This window comes from Natator depressus, chromosome 12 (genome assembly GCF_965152275.1).
Source record: "Natator depressus isolate rNatDep1 chromosome 12, rNatDep2.hap1, whole genome shotgun sequence".
Taxonomy (NCBI): Eukaryota; Metazoa; Chordata; order Testudines; family Cheloniidae; genus Natator; species Natator depressus.
This window is the reverse complement of record NC_134245.1, coordinates 30,819,604-30,835,502: the sequence shown is the minus strand read 5'-3', so window position 1 is coordinate 30,835,502 and position 15,899 is coordinate 30,819,604. Positions and strand designations below refer to the sequence as shown.

Below are 15,899 nucleotides of genomic sequence, written 5' to 3'. Positions count from 1 at the left end.
TGACCCATTTGCATGAACCCTGTGGGATTTGTCCATAGCTCTACTTCTAACTCCTAAAACATAGAAGATGGAGTCACACTTGCATCATTTTCTTTTTTTCAAATGAACTTTTTTGATGTCAAAATGATTGAAGGTCCATGGCATATTTATAAAAAATAGAAAGGGAAAAAGGAAAAAAGGAGAGAAAGCCTAAAAGATACTTTATCAAAAAGTTTGTGTTGCAGTTTCCAGCTCACAATTATATTTTGCTAATGTAACCCACACACCTCCTGGGTGTAGTGTTCTGTCCCATCTAGTAGCCACTTAGAGAGAGAGAGAGAGTTAAAATGAGTCTGCTCTACAGCCTTAGCTAACAGCCAGTTGGCTTTTAGCTCATGCAGTAAAGGCTCATGCACTAAGCTCCACAGATCCCCACTTCGATCCTGCCTGCCGATGACTGGGGTCTGTCGGCGTTATACTAACAAACATTTTGTTTCTTTGTGTAAATGTGCAAAGGACAGAGAGAAATCCATTTTCACTGTGTGAATATACTGCTTTACTGGTACCCTGTCACACATTCCATCCTATTCACTCACAATATGAAATAAACTAGCAAATTTGTTTGTCAGTTTGGGAATTAATTATATGAAAACCTATGAAGTCTTCAACATAGATGCTAGTTTTGGCATTGTTTTATAAAGGAAAACAAAGAATCAGTTTGGTGATAAAGTGACCCACTGGATTTCACAATGACTTTCATCAAAAGTTATCACAGTACATATTAAATCATTAGCAACAAACTCTGCAGCCTGCTGGTTTTAAAATGCAGACAGAGAAATTCAATGCAGAAGCAAAACAGGGCCAATAATATAATTACAGCACTATGCCTGTGTAGTCTAAGTTAATGTTATTATTTGACATTGCAAGGCTATGCTATTCCCCACGAGTCTCAATGGAGACAAGATTCACTCTAATTGGTTCCAAAGCACAATCCACCACCAACAATCTTTCCTCAGGACCAGTAATGTTAATTTCCACACGACTGTAAATAGTGTTTGCAAACAATACAAACATGGTAATAGGAGGCTAGGTGGGTAATTAATGTGGTTACAAAGCAGCTTATTTGCATTTTTATTTAAAACTCCCTTCTTTAAAAAGCAGCTCAGATTTCTTTTTGCAAAAGGAGCCTTGGTTAAGGAGTAGAGAAGTAATTACTCTCTTTAGGGGTTCTTTTATATGTCCTTCAGGGAATTCGAATGAAAAGATAAGCAGAATTATAAAGGGAATCATGTAAAATATAAAATGTACTATAAACACTTAGTAGTGTATTTACCATAAGCTAAGCTTGCCTTTTTTATTAATGGAATATATTACATGCTCACATCACAATCAGAGTAATTGTGGGGATGGTTAAAAATTTACAATCAAGCCAGTTTAACTTATTTTCAAAACTTAGTTCTACAAGTGTAATGAGAGTAGAATTCTATTTATGTGAAAAGAATACATGACATGGAGTATATACAAACAGAGGGTTTTTCCATACCAACAATGTATACTGTGGGAAAAGCAATTAGACAAAGGGAGTTTATGGAAGGAAAGATTCAGACAAACAGGATTCTGCTGTATTCTGTGTATCTGTAAAACTTATCTGTGAAGCTTATCTACACATATCTGTAAGCAAGGCTATGTGAATACAGAAAGGCCGAGATTTAAAAGCAGATATCTAAAGTTAGGCCTGATTCTCAGAAGTGCAGAACAGCCAGCAGTTTCCATTAGTTTTAACTGAAGCAGCTGATGGCCTGATTTTTTCAAAAGTGCTAAGCAATTTACTTGGGAGCCTAAACATGAATTTAGAAGCCCAGCTTTAGGCACCTATTTTTGGAAAGCTTGGCAAAAACTAGTCATGGCTGAGTGATTTGCTGGCAGTATTCTCTCATGTTATGTTTTTCCAGTTTCCTGGATTCTCAGGGTGGGTTGTTTGTTTTTGCAATGAAGAACACTGAAATTGTATCAAGAAGAACAGTGTTTTACTAAAATCATGAACAAAATATCCGTCTCCTGCAAATGTAATGTGTATCAGTTTCTGCTGATTGGAGAACATACCAAAAATATGGGAGAGGGGCACTGCGAATTTTTCTTAAAATTACATTTCAGACATTTCTGAGACGTGCACTGAGATAGTAGAAGATGAGTAGGAAGACAACTTCAGATGATTTGGTTCCAATTACAATATTATGGCAGGTTAAAAATGTACACGCTATTATATGAAAAGCTGTATTTTACACTAATTAAATATAACACTAATTTCACAGCTATGGAACAGCACTTTTGTTTTCATTAGTTGGCAATGGGATTATGGCTAGAGCAGTTAGAGGTTGACATACAGTGTAGAGTAACCTAGAAATCCAAAATTACAGCAGGAGATCAAGGCAGAATTTACTATTCTGGACTATCCCTTAGTCAAGATGTTATTAAACTACCAAGGTGAATCTCCTTCTATTGTCACCCTACTAACTTCCTTCTGTGCACTGCATGTGAAAAGCCCAGAATGCAATGGGATATTTTTGCTGACCTTGGCAGAAAGACACCAGGTGGGACAAAATCGTTGGATACCCCTTCACAATTAAGACGGACGCTGACCATTTCAGGGAAATAACACCTTCTGAACCTGACTAGATAATACCTCCATTAGGACACAAAACAGGCTGGTGCCTTCATAGGTCAGCAGGGCTTTGTGAAATTCAAACTGACAGGATGCTGCAGGTTGGCTCTCTTGGACATTTTGGAAGGGAGTGCTCAATGTTCCTTTCAGAATGAACCCCCTGCTTTCTTTTGCCTATATTTCCCAGAGGTCACACATGGATGAAGAAGGCATAAGGCAGATATGCCCAGAATTCACCCTTCTGTTCATGAGACTATCTTAGAGTACACTTGGTCCTGGGGTACATTTGGTTTGGAACTAGCACCCACTACTGTTGTGAGACATCACACCCTCATTTCTTCCACTAGGACTATTGCAACCACCCCAGTCGAATCTCCCTACCCATCATCTCTGCCCTTTTTACTAATCCAGTCAACCTACCCCATCCACAACTATTCTCCTTTGCCACCATTTCAATCATTCTTCCTCTCTGCTAAAACCCTTCCAACACACTTCCTGTTTCTTTCCACAGGACACTCCTCATCCTCAGCTTCAGTGTTCTTCCCTGTGCTGCCCCTTCCTTTTTCTCTTCCCAAAGATCATACTATTCCCTCACCCAAGTCTTCCCACCTTATAAAGGGCTCTCTGCTTCAACCACTCACATCACCAGCCATTCTGAATACTATTTCTTATGCAGGGAACAATCCCGCCCTCCACTGTGCCTAACCACTTCAAATTCTTCAAAGTCCCCTTTTATGCTCTTCTTTCAGCTTGCCAGCCACTGCTAAACCATTTCTGCAGAGATCTCTGATAAGTTTTGACAAAAAGCCTTGGAACTACAAGAAAACTAAACTAAAAAATGCAGACCCCATTTCTTTTCCTAACCTTTTGTTTACCGAATAAGGGCCAAGTACTGATAACATTTAACACTAAGCACAGTGCTTGCTACCATGAACAGTGCAACTGGAGCCAGTGTGACCACTCATGATAGGAAGCACTACATTTGGCAATAAGTGCTTGTAGCATCTAGAACTGAGATAGTAAACGCTTTTGGGCAGGAACATAAGCTGTTTCTACAGGGTTTGTCTTTACAGTACCAGGCAAACCTCTGGCACTATAGAAATAATATTAATAACTTCTATAAATCTGAAATCAATAGTGTATATTTTTGGCTGTAGGTAGATTGTATAAAAAGGGTATTTGTGGAAAGGTAACTGACTAGATATTTTCTACTGATACTTTCAAATACATAAACACAGTGAAAAACTAACTTTTAAGAAATATTTTTTGTTTTTACTAATTCATGTATTTAGCATACACATTCTTTGGAATAACAGTTCTTTATCAACTGAAAAAGAATCAAAACACTTCCAAGTTCTCATAACCGTGGCAAGAAATTAAAGTGAATAAAGAGTAAGATGTTATATTAATTAAACATTTGGAATGCATCCATAATGTTTAATGAAAATGGAAGCCATATGAGGTCTTAAATGACTGGAAAATGCCTACCAAATCCTTTAAAGCCTCCCGCACCCACCCACAGTGACTAGAAGTCTGCTTTATAGTTCATAAATGTTATTCTTGTAAAATATCAATGTATTTGGATAATAAAACTACATCTTTACTACAATAATGGTACAAGGCTAACTGTACATGTCGACAAAGGTCTGAAATAGTTCAGCTGTAGTCAGTAGATTGATTCTATAGAAATGATAACTATTCAATGTTGGGCATCTTTCTGAATGCAAGGGCCTTAACACATCTGCTATATAATTCAGACTCTGTTTTACAGTGGTTTCATTACCAACCATAAAAACTGTAACAGTGGAACTGTATAAACAAACTGAACAGTGTTTTTACTGTAAAACATGAATGTAATATAAATATTTGTCTTTCCCTTCTCTCAGCATCTGTAATGAGAGCAGCAAATTCATGCCATATGTTTATAGTGCAAGAAAAAAATAGATCTCAACAATTCATCCATGTGGATGCTGGTGAAGCTATTTAATGTTTTTAATTCATCCATTTGCTTTTACATATAAATTTCTTTCAAATCATTACAAAAAAAACAACCCCTCTTGCTATTGTCAGTTACTAAATTCGTTGCTGTTAAAAAGGTGTGTGCCTGGCAAGAAGAATGTAGAGATGTTATCACTGCAGAAATCTATCAAGACCAGTTGCTATGACAGGCTGAGAAACATCAGCGTGGGTAGCTGCATTACCAATATATACTAACAAAAACATAATACAATTTAGAATGCTAAAGCCAATCAATTACTTCAGAAGTTCAAAAACTGCAGCTAATTTGCTCCTCCATTAGCAGGCTGTGTTACAGTATATTTGAACCTTATTTTTTCTTAGAGCTGCAAACACATTTGAATGCTATTCAAAGTCTTGGGTATCACTACATAACAATTTATTTACAAGCTGTACTTGGAAGATGGCTTTACTAGCAGCCCCCACAACCACACACTCTATGTCCCTCAACACTGGAAGGGTCAGTGGTATAGACCACATACTAATATAGATGGTCCTAGGAACTGGACTGAGAATCAATTCATTTCACCAGCTCCCAGCCAGCTCTCAGATGGTTATGACATTTGATTATTACCAGCCTCAGCCAGAATTGCATTAGTAACATCAGTTCTCATCTAACTCACACTAAAATCAACTGAAAGATTTTAACTTAACTTAAAGGAGAGTAGGATCAGGCCTTTAAAAAGTAAAAAGCTTATGTGTTGTTAGTTATCCTATCCCTTTTCCCTATCTTTATCTGCAGCCTTCAGCTTGTTTACCAGATTCAGAGCACTGAAGAAACAGACCTCCCCCATACGGATACAATGTAGTAAAACTAGCAGTATATTTTACAATATGATGGCATGTACTCTAACACAGAGTATGACATATTCTGCAACAATGCAATACCTCATTACAAAAATGATGCCACAGTCCTCTGAACTCATATTTTAATAGGAATGAGTTTACTCTGCAGTCAAGTAACCTGAAATACCTATACTTGTTTTTTGAACATTTTACTTTTTGAGAGTTTTTATTTATTATAAAGTTTGCCAGAAGATATGTAACAAAAGTGCCATTTGGTGCCATTTTGTGGAACCCAACAGTTACTGATTCTTAGTTGCAACTACTTCCCACAGTACCCACAAATCAGCTGCCTCTCCCCAGCTACCAAACTCTTTTTACTAACTACCTGTGCTTTCAGAAGCAGTCTATTTCATATCCATGACTGACCTCTATAGCTTACTGCTAATCAGCCACAAGGAGCCCTTTCGCAATTGAGCATGTCAGTGGACTCAGAGCATTTTTAGTGGATTGTTCCTAATACAGGCATCCTATACATAGGACTATGGTAAGGAAAACAACTGTATAGGTTTTATGGCATTCTTGGGGTAAAACAGAAGCTCAATGACATAGCACACAATGGGTCGTAAGTAGGGTGACCACATAGCTAGTGTGAAAAATCAGGACGGGGGTGGGGGGTAATAGGCACCTATATAAGGCAAAGCCCCGAATATCAGGACTATCCTATAAAATCGAGACATCTGGTCACCCTAGTCACAAGAGTTTTATCTTCTAGATCAAGATTAACATCCACAGGTGTCAAGATGCTGAAGGCCGCACAAGAATTTTTGCTTGATAGAGGTAACATTTCTTTTCAACGTACATATTCAATTCACAGAACCAAAATCAACATCTGAGGCTCACTAACTGGCAGAGTAGTCCCTTTTCCTTGAAAAACTAGACTAATGTATAGATTGCATGAAAAGTGCTGCATGCATTCCTCGCAAATGGGACACATACACAAAGCCTGGGCATACAGCTTGCTTCCTGTCTTCCTATATTTCTGTTGGGTAACAGTTGGAGAGCCAAGCCTTAAAGATCAGGTTTTAATTTCAATCACAATAATTTCATCAGCAAGTGTCTGTCATTCAATCATTCTTTATAGGTGTTACCCCCAGGTGGACAATACTTTGAGAAAAGGATGGAGGCAAGTGTCAAACTTATCTTGCTGTTCTGAGTTAGATATTTTATCTACTCTTGTTACATCTATACCTTATAATCATCTTCATGTAACAGAAATTTAAGTTTGCCAATAATTTAATCTTTATTTGAAGTAACTGTTGTCTTAATATTGAAAAAAGTAAAAGAAACATTTCTTTAGACTTTTTGTTAAGAAAAAATAAATGTTGAATTTATTTTTAATATCTGCTTAAAAGACTGAAATCTGATAGGAATAAATACATGTAAGTTTCTCAACACAAAAGGCTGCACGATATTTTATTCATCCACATTTTGAAGAATTTTCTTGAGAATATAGTTAACATCTGGAGCTATGTAGCTCTGCCCAACTGTTATGCTTACACTCAGTTAGAAAAATGCATCAATAATACAATATAAAAAGCTCCCTAACTCCTCTTTCTGGAGCATAGATTTCAATGTTCATCAGAGCAACTATGTGTACTAACAGCACCGTAGTGTTTTTCATTAAGCTTTAAAGTCAATTAAGCTGCGAATTGGAAAAATCATTCCTCCTTTGCAAAGTATTGATATTCTTTCTTGGCTGCTTTAGGGCCTTTCCACTACTCAAGGAGAGATTTGTTTGACAATTTATGATTAAAATTAATTATAGCTCTAAAATTCCAATTTCCTTTCTTCTGAGTAAGAAATTATCAAACTCAGTTTTAAACTGATATTGAGCTTTATCGTGCATGGGCAACTTCATTTTCAAGACATCTACTATAAAGCAACAAATGTCTCTCTCTGGTTTGATTCCTTTACAATATATTTCTCAGTCCATACCAACATATTCCACTACTATTCCGTCAAATGTGTGTCGGTTTGGGGTTGCTGGTTTTTTATCTTTTGGTTTTAAAAAAGAAAAGCTACAATGGCCACACTTGAAAAGTTGTTGCTTTAGGTATACAGGTAAGACAATTATTTCTGTATTTGCAGTACTACCTAAACTTCACTATACTTTACTATAGGAAGTAAGTAGAATACCACAAGTACAACATTAAAGTTATGCAGTTACCTAATGTAGCTGACAAGTTTTCAAGTGTGATCATTGCAGAGTTGGTATCCAAGTCTTCACCAAAATAGCATTTTGGACATAAATAGCAGAACATTCATGGTTTTCTACATTTGTCTTCAACAACCAGCCAAGTCATCCCCTGTGGTTTTTTAATTTACAGTGCGTGCAACTGCTGATCTGACAAACCTTGTTTTCCTGGATATCATCAGTACTATCCTCAAGTGCTTTAGATCAAGTTTTTTTCAGTCCACATGATTTTTTTTTTAAGCTTACTTTTATATCTGAATTGCAACATTCACTAAAAAGAGAGAATCTAAAACTGATTTTTGTGTAACAATAACTGATTCTTTTGTAGTAACAAAACTAACACCAACAAAAAAGCTAGCGCTCTACTAATACTAATGGAACCTACATTTTATGGCACCATTGACGATGATCTCATAAATCAAACACACCAGAAGTTAAGGGCTTTACTCAGGTTGTTCTCGTAAATTCATTTAATCATATTGTACTTCATAACTTACTTTTTTGAATTCTGTATCATAATAGGCCTTCACATTTTTTTAAAAAAGAATTATATTTTTCCCATAAAAAGTTTAGATATGTAATACATACATAAGTCAATACAAGAGAATCAAAACTTTAAACAAAAATATTTGTTTCTTTAATCATGTTCTGGGTAGTTAAACATTCCTGATTACTTTAAAATAAGCAGAATACTTCTAAGGTTCATTAGAAGTTGTAAGTGCTCAGGACCTCTTAGTATTTGGCCCTACATTAAACAGACTGTAAAGGCTGCAAAGGGAAATACTCAAAGTAAGAAATGTGAATCTTAAGGAAGAACACACAACCTTAACTCTGGCCAAATATGCATTCGTATCAAAAGAACATAAGAATGGTGACACTATGTCAGATGAATGGTCCATATAGCCCAGCATCCTGTCTTCCAACAGTGGATGATACCAGATGTATCAGACGGAATGAAGAGAACAGGGCAATTATTTAGTGATCCATGCCCTGTCGTCCAGTCCCAGCATCAGGAAGTCAGAGGCATATGGACACCGAGAGCATGGGGTTGTATCCCTGATCATCTTGACTAATAGCTATTGATGAACCTATCCTCCATGAATTTATCTATTTCTTTTTTAACTCCGTTACAATTTTGGCCTTCACAACATCCCCTGACAATGAGTTCCACAGGTTGACTGAGTTGTGTGATACAAATCTTTAATCACACTATCTCTCAAACATTTTTCTAAAACCTTAGATCTGTTACAAGTGTGTGTGTCTTATTTGCTACTCTTGTAAACACACTAAGTTTCTTGTTATAATGGTACATTTGTGACTTTTATATGAGTATCATAAGCAGTTGTATAAATTTCTAAAATTATCACACATGCAGTGTCTCCAACAAAAATCAGATAAAATTAATTATTGAAAATATTCATAGACAATATTCAGAGAAAAAAATTAGATTTCCATTAATATTGTGAATTTTAAAAGCTGTTTTATCTACTTAAGTATTACAAATGTATCTTCCCCCTTTTATTTAGGATAACTGTGTTGTGTCTCTTTCTCCCTCCCACCCCCATTCTCCTCAAGACTGCTTACAATTTGATGTAAATTTTAAGCATGTTGTAATTCGCCAACTAATTCTCTCCTGGTTACACACTCCAAGTAATTAAAGTTCAGTAATAACTTATTCTTTCTGCTCCAGCACCTGCATTTCATTTGTTTATTTTCCCAGAGTCATAAATCTGAGGGACTGTCAAAATGCCACAATATTAGTGCAATAATCAAATTTAATTAGTGCCTCTCAATAAACAACAAAGCCATTACAAAGATGCATTGAAGGTTCTCCAGCTACCTAGTTTACAGATGAGATTGTATTCTGAACAATTAGAATTTGAGAACTGTTAGTAAATAAATGTAGTGGTTTTTTTTTTTTTTAAGTAATTTGACCAAGACAGTAATCTTCATTCAATTACCAATTCATTAACTTCCCGTGAGGTAATATATGTACTTACACAAGTAGTCTGGTACTCTTGTTGTCTGTACAACGTACTAAAAACAATTGTTGCTTTCACTGACTTTTGATAACTTCTGGAAAAGTACTTTTTAAATTAAATGTGCAAAGCAAATTATATGTGAGAGGCACTCACCATTATTTCATGTCATTTCACTTTTCTGTTGAAATAATTTAATTACATTTACTTATGGACATTTAGAAAGAGAACAAACCAATTCAAAAGAGGGACTACTCAAAAATCCAGCTATGTTGGAAAATAATCTAAAGCCAAATTTAAAAGTAACACAGATACAATCTTCTAGTGGGCCCTTTAGATATTCCACTGGTGTTATTGCAACAAAGAAAACAGGCAGCTTCCATTTCAGTTAGGACTATGGAAAAAACAAACCTTAAAATACAGTATTTGGAATTTACAGGCCCAAGAGAGAGAAAGCTTTAATCCAAAATACCTTCTTCAAAAAACTGGGCTCCAGAAATGATGATTCTTCTTATGTGGCATCTCCACTAAAGGAGATTTGCAATCACGGTAGCACATTCTGTACGACCCTCCACTAATCTCTTAGTGGATGAATAGTCCTTTTGATTCATCCAGCATATCACATCATCCACAACTTTCCCTTCCAGTACCCGTAAACTTGCATCACCAGCTGAAGTCCTTACAATGTGCCCTGCAAATCAAATCTTTCTTTTAATAAGATTTCTGACTAGCATTTGCTGAGTTCCAATAATCTCCAATGCTTTTTCATTACATGTCTCTATCAATGATATTTTTAAAGTTCTTCTATGACATCATAATTTCAGATTGATTGTTTGAATGCCCATGTTTCACAGCTGTAATTTAACACAGACCAAATGCAAGGTTTTAAGAGTTGGAATTTAGTCTTCAGATTTATGTTCCTTCTCCTCAGGTGTTTATTCTTCCAGAATGTCTCTTTCACTGTTGCTATTCTGGTGCTGACTTCAGAATCTGATCTTCCATCTTTTGTATTGATGCTTCCTAAGCAGCAATAACGTCTCACTTACTGTATGGCTATGTTATGCACTATAATCTTGCATGTCTTTCTAGGATCCTTGCATGCCACCATGGTTTTTGACTTGTCCACATATGACCTTAGATAGACCATACTCTTTGTCATATGAATATATAATCTCCACTAACTGCACAGACCTTCTTCTGAATCAGCCAACAGTGCCGTGTCATCTGCATAGCAAATATTATTCCATTTTCCATTCATCTTAATACCTTCTTCTGCTTAATTTCATCTAAACTTGCTACAAGTGTTGAATAAAGTCAGTGATATTATACAAACCTAACTCTTCTCTTGATCCCTACTAGATTTTCATTTCAATTTCCCATTATAATCACCTTTTGATTCCAATATAAATTGTTTTATTACTCAGTTTGTATCCATCAATCCCTACAGATCTTAATATATTGAGTAATTTGTATGAGAAGAATGACTTCCCAAATAAAAGTATACCTAACAAGTATACGGTTTTCTTGATTTCAATTGATCTTTCTAATATGAGCTTCAAGTTCATAATGGCATTTAGTATGCCCTTTCCACATTTTAAGCCATATTGTTGTTTGCTTATTTCCTTATCAATCTTTCCTTGTATTCTGCTCACAAAAGTATCTTAGAGGCATGCAATATTAGACTGACTGTTCTGTAGTCTTTACAATCCATAGAGTTGTTCTTTTTGGGGATTTGGCTACACAGTGAGGTTGTAACGTCTTTTGGAAATTCTGCTGTCTCAAGCATATTCTTCATTTCTCTGACAGGACTTACAAACTTTCAACCCCTATGCTTTTAAACAATTCAGCCAGTATACCATCACAACATAGTGCTTTTCCATTCACAGTCTTTTTATTGCTGCCATGATTTCTTCATCCATTATTGGCAGGTTTACCTGATTCATCTCTAGTTGAGCTTTTCAGGAATATCTTCACCATATAGTTCCTTGACACATTCTCATCATCTCTCATTCTTGTCTTTAAGGTCTGTCAAATATTGTCCATTTTTGCAACATCCAAGGACACCTGAAGAGAGGTTCTGGCTAAAAGTTGACCCTCCTTAATGTTGGCCTAGAAGTGTTCTCTATGGTCCTGTGGAAGATATTCAATAAAGGATGCAAACTTGTAATTCAGGTAGTCATACTTGTCCACAATCACCTGATCAGTATCAGATCACAAACTGAGGGTTGCAAAAGAGTTAAGCCTTCCATCCAAAACATTCTAATCTTTTCTGGTCCTTGTCATAAAAGGACTAGACCTGGAAAAATGCTGTCCACCCCACTCATTTACGGCATCCACCACCAGGGAATTGGTGGGGATGGGAAAACAAAAATTCTAAGTCTCTGGGGGGAACATAATATTCCTTATTTGCCCATTTACAAGTTGGCAGGAGGGAACAGGAGTTAACCACACAGTTTTTGCTGGATCCAGGAGCACTTAATTAATGGGCAGCACAATCTAGGTGGGTGTTGCCCACTGCAAAACATCCAAGAACTTGTGATGTGAGTCTTTAACCTCATCAGAAGGTATGTGGAGGGTGTCCACCACCCTCTTCACAAGGTCCTGGAATTGATTAAAATTATCAGACATCTATGGTGGTGGAGGCATGACTGCCTTGTCCAGAGATGAAGACAAAATAGGGGTTTTAGGGGTAGTCTCTTCATCCACCCCCTAGCCTTCTGTTCCTCAAAGGTCTTCTGAAGTTGGGAGGAGACTGTGTGACCATCATTTCCTAGCGCAGTGGATCCAGAGGTCTGGCAATTACTGTTGATACACCACCCAAGAATCACAGTATAGCCATTGGAGAGGTCCATACGGGAGAGAGGGAGGTAGCCATGATGTGGTTGAAGGTCTTTGTCAAAGTATGTGTTTCTGTAATTATGCGGAGAGGATAAGGAGGAGACTATCCTCAATGTCCTCTGATGGAGGGGACCCAGTAGAAACAGGTGGAGAATCCTGCGGTACTGTGAAGCACTGGTAAACCAGAGACTGTGGTCTCAGTACTGAGAGCTGTTCAGTACCCATAAGCAGTGGGGACTCCGGCTTGTCTAACCTGACAAGTCTCTGAAGTAACTGAATGCCTGCGGTACCAAGTGGGTCTGTACCAACACAGCAGCTGACTCGGGTGGTACCATTGGTTTGGAGTGTGTAGGTGCCAGGGCCAAAGGTGTGTGCTTTGATTTTGTCAGTACCAATGCAGCAGAGTGAGAAGACACCATTGGTAAGTCTGAAATAGACTGTGCCAATTTGGAGACAGATGGTACTAAGGCCCGCTGGTGGTGTGTTTCTATAAAATGCTTTGGGATCTCCCTGCTCCACCAGTACCAGAGGAAGAGTCTTTTGCCTCCATGGTACCAAGTTGAGAAGCTGAGGCCGCTGATATCATAGACCTAGCAGGAGGCATGCATGAGTTGGACACACTAGAGCTCTGTCACAGGCCCAGGCATTGAAGGAGGAATGGAAGGCAGTTTACCTGCTTAGCCCTATGTACCCTCTAAGCACGTCACAAGGTTATATAGGCCGAATGGACAATGCTAACAGAAAATCTCCAATTGAGGGCTTAAGAGGCACATGTACACCTGAAGTGGAGCCCCAACAGGGATAGCACTCAAAGGAGAATAAGTATTTATAAGACAAAAATGATTTCCTTGAAACACCTTATAGGCAGAATTTTATGGAAATCTCAAAGTAATAGTGACCAAGGGAGCAAGGGCATTACACTGAATCTCAAGAATAATTAAGCACATATTTAAATGCTTATGAAATTCTCTTTCTGTCACCAATGGCATTCGCTTCATTAGTCCTTTCAAATTTTTTAGCATTAAAATAACCCTCCAACCATAGTATAATGATGCTTAAAATTAACCGTACATACACATTATAAAATGGCACAGCTCCTTTGTTCCATCTGTAAATACATTTACGCACTAAAGTGATTATTACAATACAAAGAAAGCTGTTTTCTTGAATTCTGATAAGTGAAAAATAACATTTATAAAACAGCATATACTGCACAAAACGACCTCATCAGCGTACACGGCACATTGTTTTGAAGATAGTAGAATTTGCTAAGCGTTCAAAAAAATATGTTTCCTTACCCATTCCTCTAGGATGCGTTGTACAGCTTTGTTGGCTCTTGACATATTTCTGCAGGCAAGAATGACATAGGCACCATGGAGTGCAAGAGACTTTGCAGTTTCAAATCCTATGATAAAATAAAAATTAAAAAAAACCAACAATTCCAATCAGAGAAAGATGAGTCTTCATGAAACTAGCAAGAGGTATAAACTCATGTTTCAAGGGAGATGGAGCCAGGAATTTAGGAATTTCTTTAATATGCATCTCCACTGTTCTAGTTACTTGAGCCTGTTTTTGTAAGGGCACATATGCAAAAAGGTGACGGACACTTGAGTGTACTTAAACTGTGCCTGGTATGCTCATGCAAGTCAAGTCTGCATACAGGTAAATGCGCACAGGACTTTAGGATCACAAAACTTAGGTGTATGCAAAACTCCACATGTGCTCTTACATGTATAGCACCTTAACCCCTCTGCCTCAGTTTCTTCATTTGTAAAATGAGGATAATTACTATTATTTATTTGTCTTACCATAGTACCTAGAAGCCCCACTTCTTACCTTACAGAGTTGTTATGAAGATTTAGCAGTTAGGGTGAAATCCAGGCCCTACTGATTTCAATGGGAGCTTTGCCACCGACTTCAATGGGGCTAGGATTTCAGCCTTAAATCCCACAATGCACAAGAATTGCAATAGTGCTATATAAGTGCTAATGGTGATCATAACTCAGACCAGATTTTCTCTTCAAAACTGAGATCATAAACTCATCTGAAATTATGGATTTCTCTCCTGCCCAAAATTAATAGAAGAGGTAAGTTTTGTTGTTTCTTTAAAATGCTGCAGCAAGCCTTGAATGGAAGCATAGGTTGCTATGTTTGCCAAGACAGCACGGAAAGGGATGAGGAGAGGGGGCCCAGGTGTGCCTACAGGCTTGGATGGATTTAACACACCTGGAGCTGGCCTGTGATTGACCGATATGAGGGCCACTTACAGCAGGATTGGACGTCCAATGCACACAGTGTGGAGAAATAAAGCCAGCCAGTGGAAGTGTCTCCCTTGCTGATCTTCCCCATCTACTCCCTTCTGTTTGTTAAGGGCCTGTATCATGACACTGGGGAACACAGCCTCAAGCTGGTGTTAACTGCCATTGGCTCAATACAGTTACCTGAAATGGGCCTATGCCAGTTTACACCATCTGAGAATCTGCCTTTGAGTGTGCAGAGTGCCTGATTTACAGTGCATAGGGTTGGGTCAATAACTAGGGTTCCACCTGGGGCAAGTTGGTTTGTGTTTGTGGGGCATTCAGCATGATCACTGGGTGTTCTGTTGCTATGGAACACTGTAACAATGAAAGAGAAATTTCCATCTAACCGAAAGAGGCAACTCACCATAACAGCACTTAATGAGTTCCAATTAGAAAAGCTTAAAACTAGAACATAAAGAATCAAATCATAATGCCCAATAATTTGAGGATGAGCATATTACAAAGCCACAGAGAAGGGGAGGCTATTTGTTCCAGCTTTATGTAGTTTAAAGCATATTCATGTTTTCCTTTTAAAATTTGTTTATCAAGGAAAAAACATATTAAGTTATGCTGCCTCACTCCCAAAAATGCCCTAGGGCAAAAAGAAATTCAGTTACAACATAGGGTATAACAGATTATAGAAACAACAGACACCAGACAAATTTATACCATTCTCTGCAATTACATACTTATGGTATTTAAGCCCAAGCAATTTTCCTGTATCTCTTTTCAAACCATTCATTGTACTAAGCAACTTTAATTACCTGGAAATTCATTGTATGCGCACGAATGTACCTTCAGTACATGCAGAGGATATTTCCCCTGTTCCTAATTCCATTTTGAGCACATACAGCAGGGTAATTTTAAAATGTAACAAATGTGGCATGTGTTGTTTTGCAACATTGTTTGCTAGCCATATGCTAGTTGTTTGACAAAAAAAAGTACTAATTTTAATAGCTCTACATATTGGTAAAATCTGGTTTGAACCCTTGAGAATCATGTTTTTTTGTATCGTAAGACTAGCAGTGTGGAGCTGATGACCAGTTTAATTAGCTAAATGTAGCTGCACTTAGCCAAGTCTACCC

General features: G+C 37.4%; 1 protein-coding gene across 2 annotated transcripts in view; it reads right to left on the bottom strand.

Moving 5' to 3' along the window:
- Positions 1–15,899, bottom strand: part of WWOX (WW domain containing oxidoreductase) — a 677,011-nt gene that overhangs the window by 622,843 nt on the left and 38,269 nt on the right. The window contains exons 5-6 of one of the 2 annotated variants that reach the window (XM_074968811.1): positions 13,813–13,919; positions 8,349–11,806 (exon numbers count right to left, since the gene is read on the bottom strand). In XM_074968811.1, the coding sequence (XP_074824912.1) occupies positions 11,786–11,806; positions 13,813–13,919 (128 nt within the window). In that variant the 3' untranslated portion in view covers positions 8,349–11,785. Of the gene's footprint in view, positions 1–8,348; positions 11,807–13,812; positions 13,920–15,899 lie in introns of those variants that run through there. The other variant, XM_074968810.1, reaches the window with a different exon arrangement.